Source organism: Cyrtonyx montezumae, unplaced genomic scaffold (genome assembly GCF_038088225.1).
Source record: "Cyrtonyx montezumae isolate F1298 unplaced genomic scaffold, pur_monq_1.0 scaffold_25, whole genome shotgun sequence".
NCBI classification, from domain to species: Eukaryota; Metazoa; Chordata; class Aves; order Galliformes; family Odontophoridae; genus Cyrtonyx; species Cyrtonyx montezumae.
Window position 1 is genome coordinate 11,943,188 of NW_027071992.1, and position 20,757 is coordinate 11,963,944.

The following is a 20,757-nucleotide window of genomic DNA, read 5'->3' on the forward strand; positions in this document are numbered from 1 at the left end:
CTGCAAGTCCTTAATACTTCAAGAGTCATGGGGGGAGTTACAGTACTCTTATGGGCACAGGATGACTTTCAACAAAATCACACTTAAAATATGATGCTCTAAAAATGGATAGGAAGAGAGGAAGCAAGAGTGTTAGTGCTGTGAAGTTGGCAAAATGCTACTTCAACTCATATCCTTTCCTAGACAAGAACTGGATCTATCTGAGCAAACTTTGAAGTCTCAGTTGTCCCACAGTATATCAAAGGACAATATCAGAAGCTTGTTTATATCAAAGGATTCCTTTGACCACTGAGTGCATTGTCTGCAATAAAATTAATAAAAAATAATGGTAATAAAAATACCTGAATATTAATGCTCCTTCTTGAAGGCCAAGAGAAATGAAATCACTATTAGGTCGCATAGGACTGTCACCTCTCCATATCAAAAGACCTTCCTTCATGGTGGTTTTAAACCTCATGAAAACATTTGTTCTCGATCCTGATACCCTGTTTAATGTAAAATAAGAAAGTAATAGTAAACACTGAACTAGTGTAGTCCTCTTTCAAACACACCTAAAATACAATACAGCATTCCTTCTTCACTGAACATGCTGACTTCTGTCTAGCAACTTGCCCACAGTGATCTATGAGGCACTGTGGTTCACAAGCCCATTTCGAAAATTTTGGGATGGAGGAATTGAGGTTGGCTCTCCAGAATCCTAAACACTGGCTTATACTACTCAAAGAAAAGAAAATACTATTTGTCTCCACCTTGTGTGAGATGTCATCTAACAAACAGACTTTGAGGAAGTCTGATAAGTTTGGTACCTTGGTGTGTGAGATATACTGAGATGTGAGTGAGAACATTTGGGAAGGCTCCCCCCAGTCAGTAGCTGAACTATGTGCAAGTATAGGCTGGAATAAATTATGCAACTTGAACATCTTTTAGGGGAGAAAGCAGGGAGAAAAAAAAAAAAAGTAATAAAGAAAAGGAAGTTTAAGGATCTAAATTTCATTATAGAGTAAGAGTTTAAATCTTCAGTCTGTGGATATGGGATCTGTATTATTTGTCTGATCTCTGTTCTTGTAAAAGTTTAAACCAGTCTTTCTCCATGTTAGATATATGCCACAAATATCTTTTCTTTAAAGTTTGCAATATGCTTAGTTGTTACAGCAATTGAATTCAAAACTGTGTTAATAGAAAATACATTTTTCCCAAAATACAGAAATTGGCAAATGTAGCTTAAGATGCATAAATAATCAACAACCTCCCACATGAGCATTCCAGTATTTTAATCATAAACAACCAGTATGATCACTTATGCCCACAGGAGATACATCACCTTTTCAAGATGTCTGGATTATCATATATGAGGTAACTACGACCAATAAATTGTGGGATTTCAATTGCTTCTGTAATGGCTGAAAAATATTAAAAATATGAGGCCTGTTATTTGACATGGAAATAGGAAGAAAGAAAAAAAGACAGTTTTGTTGAGTTACTTCCACATCGACAGGTGCCCCAGAACCCAACTGAACTTGCACTGGTTTCCAAAAAGGCACTGTCAGTTTCTGTCTAAATGCAAGGATAGTAGCTGTAGCAGTTCAAACTACTGACTCCATGCCAAGGGTCTAATGTACTACTCCACCATAAACATCACTGTGGGACAAGAGGAATTAACTGGGAAAATGTAGCATTCTTTTTTTACTCCCTGTAGTCACATTCCTTGATTCTCTGTGGTGGTCCTAGCACCTCTGGACAGCACCACAGGAAGAGACTAGCTCTGGGAGGACATCCAAGCTGCCCTTCATCATTTTATGTCTACTGAAAGCAAATTACACTATTCTAAAAGCTGTCTGACAAAATGTACAAAGCCTCTTGGCTTATGCAATCAGCATGCACAGCAGTGCTGTCCAAGAGGGTAAGTATGTCTTGCTCACTGCTGCTCCCACAGCACCTCGTCAGGGACAGCCCCTGGCACAGCTGTGTTGTGCAGTCCCAGTCCTTGCTGCAAGATCAACATGTGCCACAGCCAGTGCTGGAGATGGAGTCGGAGAATGGGAAAACATTGATGTGTGATGCAAATCCCTAAATATTCATGATATGTCTGTGGCAAGGTGTGAGCAATGGCCTGAACAGATTTTGAGTGAACACCCTATAGCCAGCTGCTGAGCTCTCGTAACTGCCTGTTCCAAAAATATAAGCCAATTTCATAAAATCCTTGAAATAGATAACTTCATCCTATTTTCCTCATGAGAACTAATCCCCTTAACATCCTCATTCCTAATCCCATCCATACAAATTGCACACTTTTCAGACCATGGATGCACACTCTCTTTGTGCAATACTAAGTCTGGCTGAGCTTTAAGAGCTCACTGTGACACAGATATAAAGCAATTGCTGTAGTCTGGCAGACAACAACAGCTATACAAACTTGAGCTCTCAGTGCCAAGGGTAAGGATTTTGGATAGTGACAAATGTCTGTTTCCATCCATAGTAAATTCAGGAAAGTTGCCTAATGTGTCTAAAGAAACCACTTAGCTCGCAGCTTGCCAGAGCTGTTGGAAGACTGTGAGAGATGAGTCGTGCTCAGCCAGATGCTGCTCACTGGGTCTAATGCTTTCTGCATTGGGCAGCCTCTGACCTCTGCTGGAAGAGGGCAAAGGGTGTCAGGAGCCCTTCTTCCACCACTATATGCAGTGTTTGCAGTACTGTCCTGCTGCTCCTGCCTGCATCAGGGTAAGAGGCTTGCTCTTGATCTCACACAGATTTTCTCTGCAGAGTGGGTGTTCATCTCTGCTTGCTCTTTGGTATGCCCATCAGCTGCTGCACAATATGTAACTTCAGAAAACCATGTGAAGTACCTTGATGCATGCAGGGTCTTTGCGACTGGAAGAGAGTAGGACAAGTAAGATGTTGTACCAAACATCTTCACTCCCTGCTCATCACTGCGCTGTTGGTTGGCACTGAAGCTCTCACGCAGGAGTGAAGTCTGAACAACTACATAACAGCCTGAGGGACCACCTACCCCCACAAAGCACCTGCCTGTCTTTGCTGCTTTGCAAATACAGGGACCAGCTCTGCAGCCACCTCTCTGTGCTCGGCAGGTGCTCTGGATGCAGTTTCAAATATCAGCAGGACAAGGCTGAAAGAAGTACAGTATAATGCTAGAAAATGTTTTGGCTTATTGACAGAAAATTGCCAGACTTAATGGCAATCCAGCATTCAGCTCACTAAAGCAGACACAGGCACATAATGACAGAGCAGTTTTCATATCATTTGCAGTACTTACTGTTGAGGCAGTAATTTCCACACTCTGCAGTGAGTCAGCAAAAACAAAACAAAACAAAACAAGAACATTCTGGTTTTATTTTTCTGTGGCATAATTTTCTCCCATCCAATGACCATCTACTTTTATGACCACCTTCCACGCAAATATGTGATACCCATTTCCCTTTTGCATAGGCAAGTATAATCACATACCCAACTATATGTATTTGTCAGCTCTAAATATGTAAAGATGCAGTTAGAAAGGACAAGCACCAAACCTCTCTGCTATTTTCAAGTATTAGCAACTCACCATGGCTTATGTAGGGATTAGCTCTACACAGGGTCAAGTGACAGTTCACTGCTCTGCTTCATCTTACAAGCACAATTATCTTTAATACTCACCAGAGCTTGGACAGAAAATATAAATCACAGTAACACCCCAGTAATGCTCAGCCATATCCTCAGCCAGTGATCTGAGATGCATCCATCTTGTATCTCATGCCAAAATCATTTAAGCTTTGTTTTTGTAAGTATGTATATAACTTAGGGGAAAGAAACACAGTACCACATGAGCACTTTGCTTTTTCAGTGCCTGGGGATTGGGAGTAGGATAGTGTCTGCACTGACAACCTTTCCTACAGGAGCTGAGTGCACTAACCAAAGCTCTGCGCTGAAGTAGTGGTGCTCCTGCATGTGCATGCTGCTTTAGTATAGTCTACAGCCTCCCAGTAAGATACTGGTAACTGTAATTCTGATAAATTTATTCTGAGTTAATAAGGGTTGTCCTGGATAGAGGTGCAGGAGGAGGGCTTTCTGCACTGTTCGCACACCCATGAGCTGGCAGTCACATGCCCCAGCTGCAAGTCATTCTCTTGCCTCAGCTCACTTGGGAGACCTGGGCTTGCTGCAGACACCATCTTGATGCCAGGAGCACAGCACTCAGCAAAATCACAATTCTTCCTCCTCCCCACTGAGAAGCTGGGATAAATGACGCTGCTCCTGCCATTAGCTAGACCACAATAACGTAAGCGAAGGGGTTTCTTGCATTGTTCTTTAATAAATGTTTTTCTTCTAAGACACTGGTTTCTTGCATTGTTCTTTAATAAATGTTTTTCTTCTAAGACACTGTTATTCTTTGGAAGAAAAGGTCAATCTATTAATCATCATTTAACCAAAACGACTATTTTTTACTTTGATGTTTATGCCTGTGATAAATGAAAGAGTGGGTGAAGACAATAATGTCACTCAGCTCTTCATAACTTAGTTTGTTGTTATTACACAAGGAAGTATTTCCTTAGGGATTTGTCAAGACCAATCCTGATGGAAGGGAAATACCTCCACCTAGTGGAATCACATGTATTCCTTTCTTTAAGGTTTTTCATGCAATCTGAACATCTTCCTGAGTCTGAGAAGTGAAATATTGCAGTGGCTCTGAGGAAAGAAAAACTACATGTTCCTGGGCAGGCTCTCCACCTTGGTGGTCTCTACTGCTGCACAGATGTTAAAACTGCAGAGGAGTCATGACTGTAGAAGGATTAGACCTTTCTGTATACAGGAGCAGAGATTGTTGTTAGTATGAGGGAGGATTAAATTACAAGGGTTATCAATCCATGTGGTTCAGAATGTAGAATAATCCCTGTCTGAAGGATGTTGGCAGGAATTGTCCCTTTATATGATCTGTGTAACCAGTGAGGTGGGAGGTATATGAAGCGTTCAGTGCTGAAAACTGTGAGCAACCTGATAGCAGGCTGCTGTCAATGAATTATTGCTCCTTGCTGGGACAACAGTTATGATGTTCCTAACTAGCAAAACAAATTCTTCCCTAGGCACATGGAACGTGCATGAATGCAAAGGGAGTTCTCTCCTCTCAGATTTCTATTTCAAGAAATGTGTGCAACAATTTTAGGTGCTAAATCTCTCCTATTTTTACAAACATTTCTAGACTGAAATGCAGCCATCATTACCTTTCTGGCAATGCTGTCCATCAAATCCCAGGGGACAGTCACATTCATAGCTGTCCTTCTTGGGAACACAGCTGCCTCCATTTGCACATGGGGAGGTCACACAGGGGTGGGCAGCATTTACTAGGTTGACTCCAAAAGTGAAATCCTGTTTCACATCAATTGTTCGGTCATTCAGGATAATCTAAAGGTTAAAAATAAAGAAATAGAGGGAGAAGAAATGTTTATTAACATCTTACAGGATTTTTATGTTGTATTCCTAGTCAGAAGACTTCTCTGTAAGATTTCAGAGAAAGGTAATCCTTGAAATCTGGCCAACAATCTGTTCCTTAAGATGAGAATGTTTTCCAGGAACTGCTCCAACAAATTCTGTTGCTCACTTTGACCTACTGGAGATAAATTTCTTTTGTGTTTCATGTCAGAGAACTGTGCAACCCCTATATGGAGAGATTGGTGTGGGATTTACTGATCTGTTCTCCAAGTACCGAGACATGAGCTATGACTGGAAAATCAGATGAGCACTGCTGAGGAAAAGTGTCTCTAAGATCAGGAATCCCCCAGGAGACTAGTGTTGACAACAGGAACTCTTAAGCAGAATAGCTTGTTTTTCATGTTTTCTATTGCTTTCTAGTACATCTTCTTGCTAGAAAGAAGCTTAAGAACAGATGAAAAACATAGTGATTTCTCAGAACTGTCTGTGTACAAACCAAGGAGAATTGTTAAACGCTGGGATTTTTCCAGTGTGTCAGCAACATATGCTCTTCAATAAAACCGACATTTGTATAACTTCAGCTTATACCTCAGCACAGAGATTACATCTGTGCATTCAACTTCTAATCTCAGTTACAACAAGATAAGAAGTATATTTCCACAAGCAAGGTCAGAAGAGAGAATTTTAACTGTTAAATCACAGTTAACTCACACAATACACCTTAGAAGGTTTATTTGGGGAGGGGGAACTGCATGAAGGCCTAATTCCCTGAGAGAGCACTAAACAACTTCAGTAGTAGTCCTGTCATGAATATGAACCAGTGAAAAGCCTATTACCTTTCCAGCTTCTTTAACTTCCAGCTACACTGTGCAGCAGCTAACATGTTCCCATTCTTAAAATGTGCAAGTTATTGTTATTTCTGTGCTTAGATTGCATTTAGCTTCCAGTCCCTGTTTGTCATTGTGCCTTTTCCTGCATCATTTGGAAGAAATCTCATCCTCATGCAAAAATTAGTAATCACAAGAAAGTCAATTCCTTAGCCTCTGCTGAGTCACCTAAGTAGACTGAGATTTTAAGCCTTTCTATACCAGATCTGTTTCCTAGTGCTTAGAGACGTTTGAAGCCTTATTTCTATTCCATTCTACAAAATTCTGTTCTGTGTGAACACAGCAGTCAACTAATAGTTTCCAGAGTCTGAGAGGTAATCGTACTCTTTCCTGACATCCCATCCATGGTCTTACCTACACCAGAAAAATAAGAGTGCATGCTCTTATCAACATCAGTTTATCAACATTCAGCTTATACCTCATCAACATTTCTAAAATATTATCAGTGCCTCTGCACTCCAGGATATAGCCCCCCATCATGCAAGTGTGACCTACATTCTTTGTTCCCTACCTAGCTGCTCAAATCACACAAAATTTAGTGAATTCACCATTCTCAACATATTTATGTGACTGACTTGTTCCCACCACTATTACTGATTCCTTCAGTTATCTTGTATTTCATGTTTTCCACTAAATAACTGACAGAGATACTGAAAAATGGTAGATCAAGTGATGGAACCATTAACACTGGACTGCAATTACCCTCTGTCCTTGATTATTATGACATGCATTAATAGGGTTTTTTATTTGTTTTTAAATTGATGCAAATATTTATTCATTTTAAATACCGAGGATTCTGGGACAATTTTTTAGCATTACTCAAATTATTTTTGGAATGCTTAAGCTAAATCACATACTGATTCCATCTGAAATCTCATTTAAGTACTCATTCAGAATATCTTATGAATATGTATCACTTTTCCAGAAGACAACTAGATCTATACAAATCTACAATGTCATCCATAGAGCTCACCAACAATGAAAAATATATTCCCCTTGGTGTTGGATTCAATGATTTCTAGAAGTCCTTTCTGATCCCTGCAATTCTGTGACTCAAACACCCCTCATAGAAGGTGAGTATGGAAAGAAAAGGGGAGAGCAACTGTTGGGTGGTGTAACATCAGTCTAGCTGGACTAATAACCACTTAAATTTATACCTTTTTGCTCAGTACTGTACTGGTACTTATTGTACTGGTACTATCATGTGTTTAGTAAGCTGGGAGGAGTGACTGACACAACAGAAGACTGTGCTGCCATTCAGCAAGATCTGGACAGGCTGGAGAGTTGGGAAGAAAGGAACCAGATGAGATTTAACAAGAGCAAGTATAGAGTCTTGCACCTAGGGAGGAATAACCACATGCACCTGTACAGGTTGGGGGATGAGCTGCTGGAGAGGAGCTCTGAGGAGAGGGACCTGGGTGTCCTGGTGGATGACAGGCTGGCCATGAGCCAGCAGTGTGCCTTGGTGGCCAAGAAGGCCAATGGGATCCTGGGGTACATTAAAAAGAGTGTGGCTAGCAGGTCGAGGGAGGTGATCCTCCCCCTCTACTCTGCCCTGGTGAGGCGTCATCTGGAGTACTGTGTCCAGTTCTGGGCTCCTCAGTACAAAAAAGACAGGGATCTCCTCGAAGGAGTCCAGAGGAGAACTGCAAAGATGATAAAGGGCATGGAACACCTCTCGTATGAGGAAAGGCTGAGAGACCTGGCTCTGCTCAGCCTTGAAAAAAGAAGACTCAGAGGGGATCTCATCCACATTTATAAATATCTAAGCTGTGAGACGCAAAGGGGCAAGGCTAGACTCCTCTCAGCAGTGTGTGGCAATAGCACAAAGGGAAATGGCCACAAACTGAAGCTTACGAAGTTCTGCACAAATGTGCATGGGAACTCCTTCCCAGAGCAGTGACGGAGCAGTGGCACAGCTGCACAGAGAGGTGGTGGAGTCTCCTTCTCTGGAGACGTTCCAGACCCGCCTGGACGCCTACCTGTGCAGCCTGGGCTAGGGAGTTGCTTTGGCAGGGGGTTGGACTGCATGATCTCTGGAGGTCCCTTCCAACCCCTACAGTTCTGTGATTATGTGATTCTATGCATTCTTGGAAGTATATGAAGACTTCTCTTTGATTTATTCATATATGTATGTAATGTTAAGGAGCACTTCCAGGACTCCAATCTAGACAGAGGATTATGTATCCCTCTATACTTGTTCCTGCATGGCTTTTTCTCTCTCTTTAGTACATAGTACGGAAACTAATTAGGAAAACACTTACTGACTATTGAAGTCAGAGAGAATTTTCACTGTGAAGCATGTGTTTAATCATTTCATGTTGGGCTCCATAGGTGATTATTTCGGATATTGTCAGTGCTATAAGGTCAAGTTTACATCTAAAGAGTTTACTGGATTGGATATACGGGGAGACAGAAATAAATGACTTTAGCATGTTACTCTCGCACATACCTTTTGAATGCTCCCAGTGAATGGTCTAAGGATCCCAGAGTTCTTCTTCACCGTATCATAACTGGGGACTCCACCAAGAAATATCTCAGAGCTGCACTTAATCTGTGTGAAAGCCCCCTGCAAGAAGCATAGGAATAGCATTTTATCAGAGTAGCTGGAATAATGCTTGTTTCTTTGTTTTGGACTGCTTACAATAGATGTTATAGCTTATTTAATGTCACAGAACTTCTGTTTATTTCATATCTTCATGCAATTCTGTCAAGAAAGCTACCACAGGACACACTTTACTGCCTGCACTTAATCCTCACTGAGCTAGGTGAAAAACCTCTCATATTTCAAAATGAAATTTTTTTTTTGTTTATGTTTTTTCTCCTTATTTACTTATTCAGCACACATTCTGACTGCTGTCTGCACATGTAACTATCTGGAATAGCTTGTGGTACGTAGATGCAAACCTGGAACCCAAATGAGGCTTGTGAAGCTAAAATCAAGGCAAGGTTTATGTAGCAGAGACTCAGTCTATGTTTCCAACAATTGGGAAGAAAGGAAGGGGGGGGAGGGGAGGGGGGATAGGAGGGGAGGGGAGGGGAGGGGAAGGGGAAGGGGAAGGGGAAGGGGAAGGGGAAGGGGAAGGGGAAGGGGAAGGGGAAGGGAAGGGAAGGGAAGGGAAGGGAAGGGAAGGGAAGGGAAGGGAAGGGAAGGGAAGGGAAGGGAAGGGAAGGGAAGGGAAGGGAAGGGAAGGGAAGGGAAGGGAAGGGAAGGGAAGGGAAGGGAAGGGAAGGGAAGGGAAGGGAAGGGAAGGGAAGGGAAGGGAAGGGAAGGGAAGGGAAGGGAAGGGAAGGGAAGGGAAGGGAAGGGAAGGGAAGGGAAGGGAAGGGAAGGGAAGGGAAGGGAAGGGAAGGGAAGGGAAGGGAAGGGAAGGGAAGGGAAGGGAAGGGAAGGGAAGGGAAGGGAAGGGAAGGGAAGGGAAGGGAAGGGAAGGGAAGGGAAGGGAAGGGAAGGGAAGGGAAGGGAAGGGAAGGGAAGGGAAGGGAAGGGAAGGGAAGGGAAGGGAAGGGAACCGCAGGTAGTTGGGATAAAGAAATACCACTGTATGCACATACAAGTGAAACACCCTGCTTGGGCTCTTGCAAGCATGATTTCACCTTATTAAACCTCACTACTACTTTTCAGTGAGTGAATAATAAAATGTGAGTCACTACCTCTGTGAATGGGGCAGGGCTTACACTGCCATAACAGCTGTTTTTGAAAGGACAAGACAAAGACCCACTTTTCTTCTGACTAACCTATCCAACACAATATTCAGAGAGAAGTAAAAATAGGACTTAGCACACAGAATTTTTCATTTCACCCTTCTCTAGCTGACACATTTCATGGTGCACAGTCTGAGCAACAGACTTAGACAGAACAAGTAAGTGCCAAGAAAAGAACTTAAAGCACTTGAATGAACTCCCAGAAATGTGAGTCCAGCTGCACAGCACAGGCAGGCAAAGCCATGATTTCATCTACCTTTATAGAGCCCCTGTACTTAGAGAGAAGACAATGTTACTTAGGAAAATGTGTCCCTAAAGTGTACTTTTGTTGACTTTTAAGAGCTTTGACAGCAGTCTGTTGGCTTACCATGTGATAGTTTTATAAACTAACATCTGTATTCATATATATACACAGATAATATATTAACACCAACTCATATCATATGCTCACCTCTGCCATGCCTTCCACTGGCTTTTGTTTGTCCACTTGTAGGATACCATTCTTTGCAGTGCGAGATACTCGCAGTTCATGCCATTGACCCAGACTGACAGGTTCTTCACTCCTATTATGAAAGGAAGAAAGATTTAAGCGTTTTACACTTTTAGCCTTCTGATATTTTCAGTAATTGCCATGTTAAAAAGTCAATTTCCCTTGGGATTACTTTCCATCAAGTTTATCCTTACTTCTAAGGAAGAAACATATCACTAGAGCCCTATCACTAATGGAAAATAAGACTGTATTCCTACCACAAGCAACAACTGCTTTACTTTCCTTCATAAAATAAACATCTAAATCATCAGAATTCACTTCATCCACCTCTGAATGACTTTTTATACTCAGTCATTTGTAAAGTATAAAGGCAAATTTTGGCTCAGTTATACATCCTTATTTCATGATGGCATAAGCCTGGAGATAAAATTTCCCATTTAATGTTCAGTTTAGCCCCACATTTTCCCTTCTCTGTTAAAACAGAAGTGCTTTGTGCTGGCTTATCAGCTCTATTTATGCATCTTGTTCTAGTGACATCCACACACACACACAAGCAGCCCGGCTGCTCTACATTACAGGGAAATAACTAAAATATGATCCTAATGATGTGATGAAATCCTGGACAGGAACAATAATCCCCAGTTGTGTAAAGCATTCACCAGTTTCAAAGCAAGTCTTTGAAGATTGTTCTTAAGAATATTGATTGGCTCAACTCTAATCTCAACAGCAGAGTACTTAATGGTCAAAAATGTTTTCCTCTTCAAAAGTTCTATGAAATTTGCATCTTATTTTCAAATGCCATTTACTATAGTAGTTAAAGCATTTTAGGCCAAAATGGTAAACTGCAGCCACTCCCTCAGGAGTGGTGAAAAGCCATGTTTTATTCATAAGTGGAAAAAAATCAGAAAAGGTATTATTTGGGATACTTGAAGACTTCCTAGCTTTTTCTTTATGAGAAAGTATAAATAAATATGAAAGTGATTCTGGTGAAATTATGTCTTACATTTTCAGACTGACTTAAGTGCTGATTTAAAGAAGATGCATCGATCTGAAAACATGCAAATAAGAGCGCTTCCTTTTTTTAATATTATTTCTGAATAATGGTCATAAGCTTTGAAATATATTTACTGTACTCATATTTCTCCTTCAAATTTCTTCAAAGTTGGTATCTGTTTTTATTTGGAAGACTCAAACAATAATTACTTTGACAGTTGTTTCAGAGAACCTGAAAAAACACAAATCACTGAGGAATGCTATTTGCCTACCTTTATTTTTTTCTTTTTTGCACACATGTGTGTGTGGTAGTATTTAGTGTTCAGTTACCTTGGGTAAATCAATAGATGACAGAATTTCATCATCTTAAAATATATATATTCAACAATAAACCAGTGGGTCTGGATGCCTAGAAAGTGCCACTATATGTATTTTATCTCCCCTAATGATTCGTTTAGGATCATGCTAATCCATCTGCTCTGCTAGATTTAATTACAGTTAGAGATGATTGAGTCTTGCAGTGTTGTCACCTGAGATTCACAAGCTATATAGGTTACTCCAAAAGAAGTGCCTCCAATTTACTTCCATAGAAGTAGAACAGATACAAAGAACACAACAACTCTATTTGATAGAGACAATTCACAGATACAAAATGTTATTTTTAAGCACAGTCATCACCATTTGTTATGCATTTTCACCAGCAATGAACAAGCTTGTAAAAATATACAAGCTTGTCTAGAACATGGCTTCCCTTTCACATCAGTCACTACTGCTGAAATGCACCACCCATCACCTCACTGTACTCATACCGACTGTTTTGCCACAGAAATATACAGCAAGCATCAGTGGGTGCCATTTTTTCCACATGACGAATTCAATTAACACATCTTTGCTTCATACACATTACCATGTCAGATGTCATTTTATCAGACTGCCCCTCTGCTGTCATCTGTCACATGGCAACAACATGTAATGGGATAATAGTGGGAAGGTTCACTCTCTACTGCTGTACCACCAACATCCACGTCTGATGTTGTGGGCAAACATCATAAAATAGGAAGCATTACTTTTGGAGCACCTCTCATATTTCTTGTATTCACAGTGTTGAAAACTATGAACTTGGCAGTGTTTCCTTCAAGCACTAGAACTTCTGATTCTTTGTGTTTTTTTGGGTTAATGATTACATTGTCCTGGGCAAATTAAACCTTAGAAAATACCCTAGATGATTAAGTTATCGATCCTGCAATACCTGGTGGCAGGAGACAGCAAATTCTGTTATCCTGGTAAAGAGTTCAACATTTGACTTCACCTGTATGCTCAGCATCTCTTCTCCCTCCTGAGCACCTTGTATACACTATGCTTTTTCCAGCTGAGCTCACCTTTGGCAAAACCCAAGGCTACTCCTGCTTCTAATTCACTGAAATAAGTTTGACTCATCCTTACTTACAAAGACACTATAGTTGTGTTCCAGTTATATTCTAATATTTAACAGCCTGGTCTTGTGGAAGAGTTAGGGTGACCAGAGCACAAAAGGTAGGGCAAAAGATAGGTAAAAAACCTTATGATGAAAAGCAAGGCAGACTTTTAATCTGGAATTGCCTAAGCAGGCATGCATAACTCATTTAAGAACTGACCTAATTGATGTCAGGGTGTGAGTTGCCCATGTTATCAAGAGCGTCTGAACTGGAGACAGGCTGAGCATTGGTATGGTCCGTGAAGACATGACTGGGGCTGACAACTGAGTGTGGATTAATTGCGCCAAGATAACAGCAACCTGATGTGCATCAGCCAAGGCAAGTTCACTATGACACTGAAAAGTAAGGTAGGTCATCAGTGCCTGAGCTGAAAATTAACTGTCATGCCTGAAACTTGTGAGTTTGGGCATAAGAGGGGAGGGAGCAAGAACTCACAGCACCAGAAATGAAGCCAATGCCATGTAAAGATGGTAATCAATCAAATGTAAGAGGAACCAGGATCCGTGGAGTTTGAATCATATCTGAAGTCTGAAAAGGATTGCTCTGTGCACCAGTGCTATGCCTCCCTAAACGCAAACTTGTCAAACTGACAATGCACAGTCAACCTAAAGCTTGTCCTTTCCTTGTCTGAGTGCCTGGCCTTGCAATTGCCACAATGTTCACTCAGCACACGTGTATGTAATCTTGGCAGCCTCAGGAATCCCCCCCATTACCCACTGATCACACCAGACTCATTCCTGCTGCACTCAACTCAGTGTTAATTAGCTTCCTGCTCTCTTTGTGCTTTCCAAGAGAAAAAGGGCAGTTTCCACCTTTAGGCACATGCTTGTGGCTCTCCACACAAGCCCCATGTATCTTGTCTGAACTTTAATCCAAGGTGTTCTGCAGCACTACAGTATTCCTGGGGGGAAAAATGATATCTACTTTAAAGTACCATGGTTACCAGTAAGAGGAATTAGACAGCTGTAATCATGAAGAGATTGAAGGCTATTGTAAGAGCCACTGGGAGTTCAAGCAAAGGTCTTTGACATAAGATATTTCTGACAGTTTGGCCAAAGAAAAGAACAGGGCAAGTTTGGAATGATACTTTCCTTGATATATCCTCCAAGCTTCTGGCAACATGTTATTTAGCAATTTCCTGAGTCAAAGGCTGCATCTGTACAATTGTGTTTGATCTCCCTCAATGGATCTTTCTTCAGATTTGTTCAAGGTTTTTTCTTAACCTATTTATAGTTCTGGCATCTGTAACATGCTGTGATGATTAGTTTCCACAACTTATTTGTGTGCTGTCTGGGAAAAAAAAAAGTCTTATTTTCTGTGCTTGTTACTATTGGTTTTGCAGTTTCACTGGGATTATTCTAATTCCCACATAACTTAAAAAAAAAAAAAGCAGAATAATAATTTTTGTTCATCTCCATTTCATTCACAATTTTAAAATCTTAATTGTACTTCCATCAGTCTCTTCTGCACTTCCGGAAATTGTTTCTTTCCCTTCCCTGGATATCAACAGTATTCCTCTTTTTTAATTTTGCTGATTTTGTCTGAAATTAAGTGACTACAGCTGCAAGAAGTTTTCATGGCAGCATGAATCATGATTTTTTGCAGAGGCATCATTCATTATTTAATTCCTAAGAGCTTTCTACACTTTAATTGCATTTTTGTGCAGCTAGCCTTTGATTGCACAGGTCTATCCACGGTAACTCTAGAATCTTTCTCTATCTGACAACACTAACTGCATCCCCAGAGCTGTGAGTTGTTGGCAATGTGCATCACCTTGCACTAGTTCTAATGACATTTCAGCTTTCAGTTTATAACCTGAGTGAATTGGTTTGCATTAGTTTTCATTCAGTGGAAAATCAGCATAGTCCTCTTAATTGTAGTACAGCCATAATTCTTGGTGTCCGCAGGAAAACATGATACACAAGACTTGCAGGCAGTGTGAATGTTTTTCATAAGCTTTACACTGATTATTCCTACAGGTTAGGTCAGTCTTGACAAAATGGTAGCCTCTTGGACCTACAGCCAAGGCACTGAATGCTGAATACTCTGTTCAGCTCATTGTATTTTCTGCAAACACTGGGAACAACTCTACGTGGCCTGGGCACTCATTTACACACAAAAAACCCTTTTTGAGGAATCTGCTCCTGCCCTAGGCTTTTATTTTAGGATGGTATGAAACATTCTCAGATGGTCTGTCTTAGTCTGGGGGCCTGGGTGACTCATATGAATCAGACAGTTACCTCTAAGACTGCTAAATCTAGGTAAAATGGGTATTATTGGACGAGAGGGAATGGCCACAAGTTGCGCCGGGGAAGATTTAGATTAGACCTGAGGAAACATTTTTCTCTGCAAGAGTGGTCAGGCACTGGAATGGCCTGCCTAGGGAGGTGGTTGAGGCACCATCCCTAGCGCCGTTCAAGAAGCGTTTAGATGAGGTGCTAAGGGATTTGATTTAGTAGTTGGGTAGGGATGGTGATTGGAGGATGGTTGGACTAGATGATCTTACAGGTCCTTTCCAACCTTATGAACTTATGAACTTATGAAATAATACTATGTGGAAGAGTGGATCTGGAGTTGTATCTTCTTGAGACACCTCCGGCCTAGTACCTACTGCCTGGAATCAGGCAGGAAACCAGGAAAGAGGATGCTCACAAGAGTGCCACAGTACAATTCTGCATCTACTAAGTGTGGGCATATGTATAAATATGTATTGATCCCCTAATTACCTGTGACACAATGTTTGGAGGTATGAAAGGAATTTCTGTAATAACATACAGAAGGAAAAATAACATCTGCAGTAAGATAGTGGCATGATGTAGAAACACTGACAAGGCTTTGAAACAAAGGAAGATGAACACTTAAAGTACAATGGTAGTGGTTCTGTGCCTTCTTAGAAGAAGCAGGCACTAGAGACAGATGGGCACCCATACTTCATTATATGGTACCCCTCCTTCCAACCCACTCCTCTCCTGGGTATGATCTGTGCCACTGTTGGAAGGAAAACACAAGAAATGAGATTGTACCTGATGACAGCTGTTCCTGAGCCGCAATCAAATCTGAACTCCACGTAACCAGCCACCATATTGATGGAGAGGAAGTCCTTGCTGTTTGTGTCGTAGCTGTACAAAAGGACACCAGTCTCTAAATCTGGACGAAATGTCATCTCAAACTCCATGAAGGAAAGATAGTTCTGTGGTTCCAAAGGCCAGGGTGTGCTAGCAAATGATCTCACAGATTCGTTGAATTGAGGTATGGCCAAGGTAAGTGCTGGAAATCCAGAATGCATAAGTAGGTCACTTGAGGCTCAAAGGCAACTAACCTACCAACCAGTATCAGTTTCCTTTATTTTCTGCTTAAAGCTAACATAAAAAGAAGCAACCAAGGAATTTCATCATCCAAATTAGAAATATTTTTTATCATAGCTAGTTTCACTTGTCTCCCTGCTCCCTCCTTCTCCCAAGGATATTATTTGTATTAGAAAATTTTGTGCTTCACTGTAATTAGTACATCTCTGTAGAGATTACTGCAGCGTTTTTCAAAGTAGTAAGCAGGCATACAGTGGGTAGCACCATGAATAACTATGTCCCAAACATTCATGTGGTAACTAGTAGTAACTATCACATTACTGTAGTAATTTTTCATCTCTGCAATTTCAACATAAAATTGATATTTGGTTCTTTATGTTTAAAATACAGAACTGATGCTGGTTGAAACAAAAGTATGGATTTTTTTTAGAGTGTGGCTGTGCAGCTGTGGAGCTGAAAAGTGAGTTTGAAAAGCTTAACTGTAGTTAATTTAAACAGTTAAATAAGAAGATAAGTTTCAGAATCCCTGATCAAATCGGGCTTGGATGTAGCCCCACACTGAATGAGGGGCAAGATCTCAATATGTGATTTTTTAAGATGAAATAACTGCAAGTACATGTCTTCTATTGGTGTAATAACATAAGACATTCGTGGACACTACTAATTGGAAAACATTGGATGCTAAATAACAAAAAGAAATGCAAGCAACCTACTACCCTCTCACCTTCTTCACAGTGGTGACCTTTAAATCCAAGAGGGCAAAGGCAAATGTACGAGTCTGCTTTGCTTGCAGTGCAGGTACCGCTGTTGATGCAGGATGCCTCATCACAGATTCCGCTGCTGCACTCACCTAAATACAGCACCACAGGATTGATTTATTAGAGAAGTTTGTCAAAGAAGATTTATTCAGTTGTTGGTCATTGCAACTAGCCAATACAATTTGCTCTGCAACCTAGATTCTTCCTCTATTTGTCAAACTGTATATAGTTCAGATAAAGTAGTTAGCTTTTAGCACTGGCTCTGTACCATACTAGGGAGAAACCTCAAAAACTGCAGAAATAAGCCCTCATTAACAAATCACGACAGTCATCCTTCATATTTTTTTTCCACCCTCACCCTTATCTTTGTTATCTCGTGTTAACTGAAAACTGTCCAGATTGTTTAGAAGCACTGTGATTTGTTTTATTTCAATTACCATTAAGTGATTCTTTGTTCACTGTAAGTTTGTGCCTTGGTAAGCCTGGGAGATGTTAATCATCATCAACTAATCTTATAAAAATAATGAAGTTGTCAGACGTCTTGTCTATCCTAAAAGGAATCGATATCATCAGCATATGGGCCTTTTAATAACTATTTCTACTTTATCAGCTCATCACTTGAAATACATAGATTAATTATTTTTGCTGTGGGAGCAGAGGTGCTCCTCATGCTCATTTAGCCATCATTTCTCCTTCTGAGCTTTGTTACAATGACCACAGTGAAATGTTGCAGAAGGGAAATGGGAATCTCGTCACTTCTTTTCACCTAACTGTACTCCAGTGGAATTTAAAAGGTCACTGCTACAAAGTTTAAATAATTTTATACACAAATCCTATTTTCAAGTTTATTACAAAACAGAGAATGTTTTAAAATGACAACCTGCACCTTTCCTGAAGGTCCTCTCCAGGCCTATGATGAATGGCTACAAGAGGTGTCTGGTCTTAAAAGATCTCTCGTGTACTCATCACTTTTTGCAATGGAGTCAGAAATGAGCAGTATCAACTTGGTTTTATGGACAGGAAACAGCCAAGAAGTGGGACGACTATAAATGCATCAAGTCTGACACACAACTAGGAATCTCAAGCAGTGCTTGTCTTTACTGCATCTGCTGTACATAACAATGATGGCAGTATTTTCAAACAGAAAAAGTTAAATGCAATTTTTGAGAACCAGAACAGGAGAGGGAAGGTAGCAGCAGCAGCAGTGAGCCTACAGCTCTCTGGTCTGTGAGCCAGTTTGAGCTGCAGCAGTCATGGTATGCACAGCCAGACTGCACTCAGAGCATCATGTGCTGTGGGCTCATCCTGCATAAGGGCAGGATGGCCCTTCTCCTGCCTACCCTCAGTGCTGTGGTCCATATATCACAGCATTCATGATTTATACACTGTACTAAAGAAAAATAAACAAAAGACTGGCTAGTAAAAACCATCCCTGAACCCCAGCAGAATTCACTTGAAATGTATTTTTTTAAAGCTTAATGTATTATATATTGCTTGCAAATCTCTCCTAGCACAGTATCACGTGTGTGTGCAGCCATGTAAGGATAGTAGGGCTCTATCACTCAGTTTTGAGTCACACATGGCAGGTCCCAGAATTTATTTTCAGTGATGTTGACTGTTAATGCAGTAGTATGTGAGGCATTCCTGGATGGGAATGAAGCCAGCTGCATGACAAGAGGCACTGGAGATTAGGACTCAGAGAACTTCAGCAGGGCTTTCATCTATCTATATAAATTCCATAGATTCTCACTCTATCACGTGAAATTACTCTCTGCTTCCAAAGACTTATTCTTTTCAGTATCTATTTCTTGGACTGCTCTGTTCTCCTCTTGTGTAGCACAGAAGATTGGCCATGTTATCTAGGGAATACAGGGCAATTGTTAGTAAGTTTCTCATTAAGCACTTCCTTCTTGAGATGCCAAATGCAAAGCCATAGACGAAAAGAAAGATGACTTTGTGGATGAAGCATGGCACAGAGAGTTCAGTGATATGGGATCTATTTCCTGCCTTTACCACTTGCTTTCTGACCTGGGGGTTACTCTTCCACTTAAATTGTTTCGACTGGGATGCCATTAAAGCAAGGATTTTGTTGTTTTCTGACTGTCTGTTACATGGATGAAGCAGAGATTACTAAATATACAAAGAAGACAGGACTAGTTAATTAACTTCCCTACTGCCCTATCTTTTCTTCTGTGAAGGGGAGATTATATTATGCCACCACCCCCAAAGCTATTGGAAAAATTGTTTGTTTTTATTTTTAATATATTGTGATCCTGGAACTGAAAAAAATGGATGGTCAACAGGAAAGCCTATTTGCCTCAAAAGTAATGAGTTTTCATGGGAGAAGTCCTTTTAATGGCTACAGCACTGCTGTGAATCTGAAAGATTATTGTGTTGCTTGGGAGAAGTGAATTGATGCCTGTAGGCAAAACACATTTTGTTGTGTCCGTAGTGCTTTGCACAAACACAGCATGCATTCTATTGATTTCTGCTGATGACTATGTTAGTCAGTAGCATGGAGAGGTAGTCTAGAAGATGCTGGAAAAAACACTAGTGTAGACATAACTACATAAAAAACACTGAGTTTTCTGCTTGTTTGAGAGAGTTGTTTTTACCATTAAGTTGGACAACTACGTCTACAAGTTTTCGGGGTATATTTGATTGATATTTACATGAACAGTTTGATAAAAGCCTGTTATGGCAGACCCAAAAACAGCAGTGAACAAAAGCGCAGAGAAATATCATGCCAAAAACTGACATCAGACCTTCTCCATCTCAAACCTATATGATTGCTCAATTTTTAATTCCGTTGATAAATAAATAAATAAATAGATTAACATAACACAAACTAATGAGCAGTTAAGCACTGATTACAAACTGCACACTTACCTACATCAGCACCACTGAGAGCTCTCCCTAAAGGCCAGGGTCTCATATCAATCATTTTCCCATTAATGCTGAGCAACTGAACGCAGCCCTGAAATCCACGGTTGGTGCCCACAGCTCTGACCAGCCAATACACGCTGGGGGCACCGCCAACGTAGAAGGGAGTCCGGAAGGTAATTTTACTATACTGGCCCTAAAGGGAAAACAGAACACAATCTAACATAGAACAGACATAATACAAGGTAACTAATTAAGCCACATGGTACACAATCAATTTTTTCTCCAAGAAGATTCGTCCCAGTGCATATATAGGTTGCTCACTGATAATTCCTTCCCATTGCTTATTCCCCTGCTCCATTTGTAATTGAATAACATTTAAAATATGCTACTTTTTGCACTCGCATCCATCACAATACCACAAGCTGCTTAACACAAAACATAAAGTTTGAAAATCACTGTGTTCTAAAGGAGTTTTCTGGACATCTGTCTTTTGCTGAAGTTTCTTCCTTTGCTTTTGCCAAGACTGCTTCTCTTCTCAACCCAGCATGGGGGACGCTGACCAGTATGGTGCTGCCATTTGGACAGAACTCACTAAAAGCTGCGAGTTAAACAACAATAAAATGAAAAAAGATAACAGCAAAAAACAAGACAAGACAGAAACTGATACATTTACAACTTCAGGGGGATTCTGCCCTCTTCACCTGCACTAAATTTACTCCTGATCTTTTATTACTTGATCTCAACCTACCTGTGGGAACCTACACATCTAAGTTTACTTGCACTACTGCAATGCACAAGAAGGAATTAAAATAGCCTAAACTGATCTTTTTTGATCAT

The 20,757-nt window shown here is 40.6% G+C and overlaps 2 protein-coding genes across 5 annotated transcripts in view; one reads left to right on the forward strand and one right to left on the reverse strand.

Annotated features, from left to right (window-relative positions):
* LOC136050809 (leukemia inhibitory factor receptor-like) overlaps nt 1-20,757 on the forward strand; it is a 177,837-nt gene that overhangs the window by 73,018 nt on the left and 84,062 nt on the right. The gene's annotated exons all lie outside the window — the stretch shown is intronic.
* Nucleotides 1-20,757, reverse strand: part of EGFLAM (EGF like, fibronectin type III and laminin G domains) — a 75,865-nt gene that overhangs the window by 4,215 nt on the left and 50,893 nt on the right. For both annotated transcript variants that reach the window (XM_065739930.1, XM_065739929.1), the window contains exons 13-20: nt 19,924-20,113; nt 17,001-17,126; nt 15,995-16,238; nt 10,465-10,576; nt 8,761-8,877; nt 5,214-5,394; nt 1,322-1,400; nt 342-485 (exon numbers count right to left, since the gene is read on the reverse strand). In XM_065739930.1, coding sequence (XP_065596002.1) covers nt 342-485; nt 1,322-1,400; nt 5,214-5,394; nt 8,761-8,877; nt 10,465-10,576; nt 15,995-16,238; nt 17,001-17,126; nt 19,924-20,113 — 1,193 coding nt within the window. The remainder of the gene's footprint in view (nt 1-341; nt 486-1,321; nt 1,401-5,213; nt 5,395-8,760; nt 8,878-10,464; nt 10,577-15,994; nt 16,239-17,000; nt 17,127-19,923; nt 20,114-20,757) is intronic.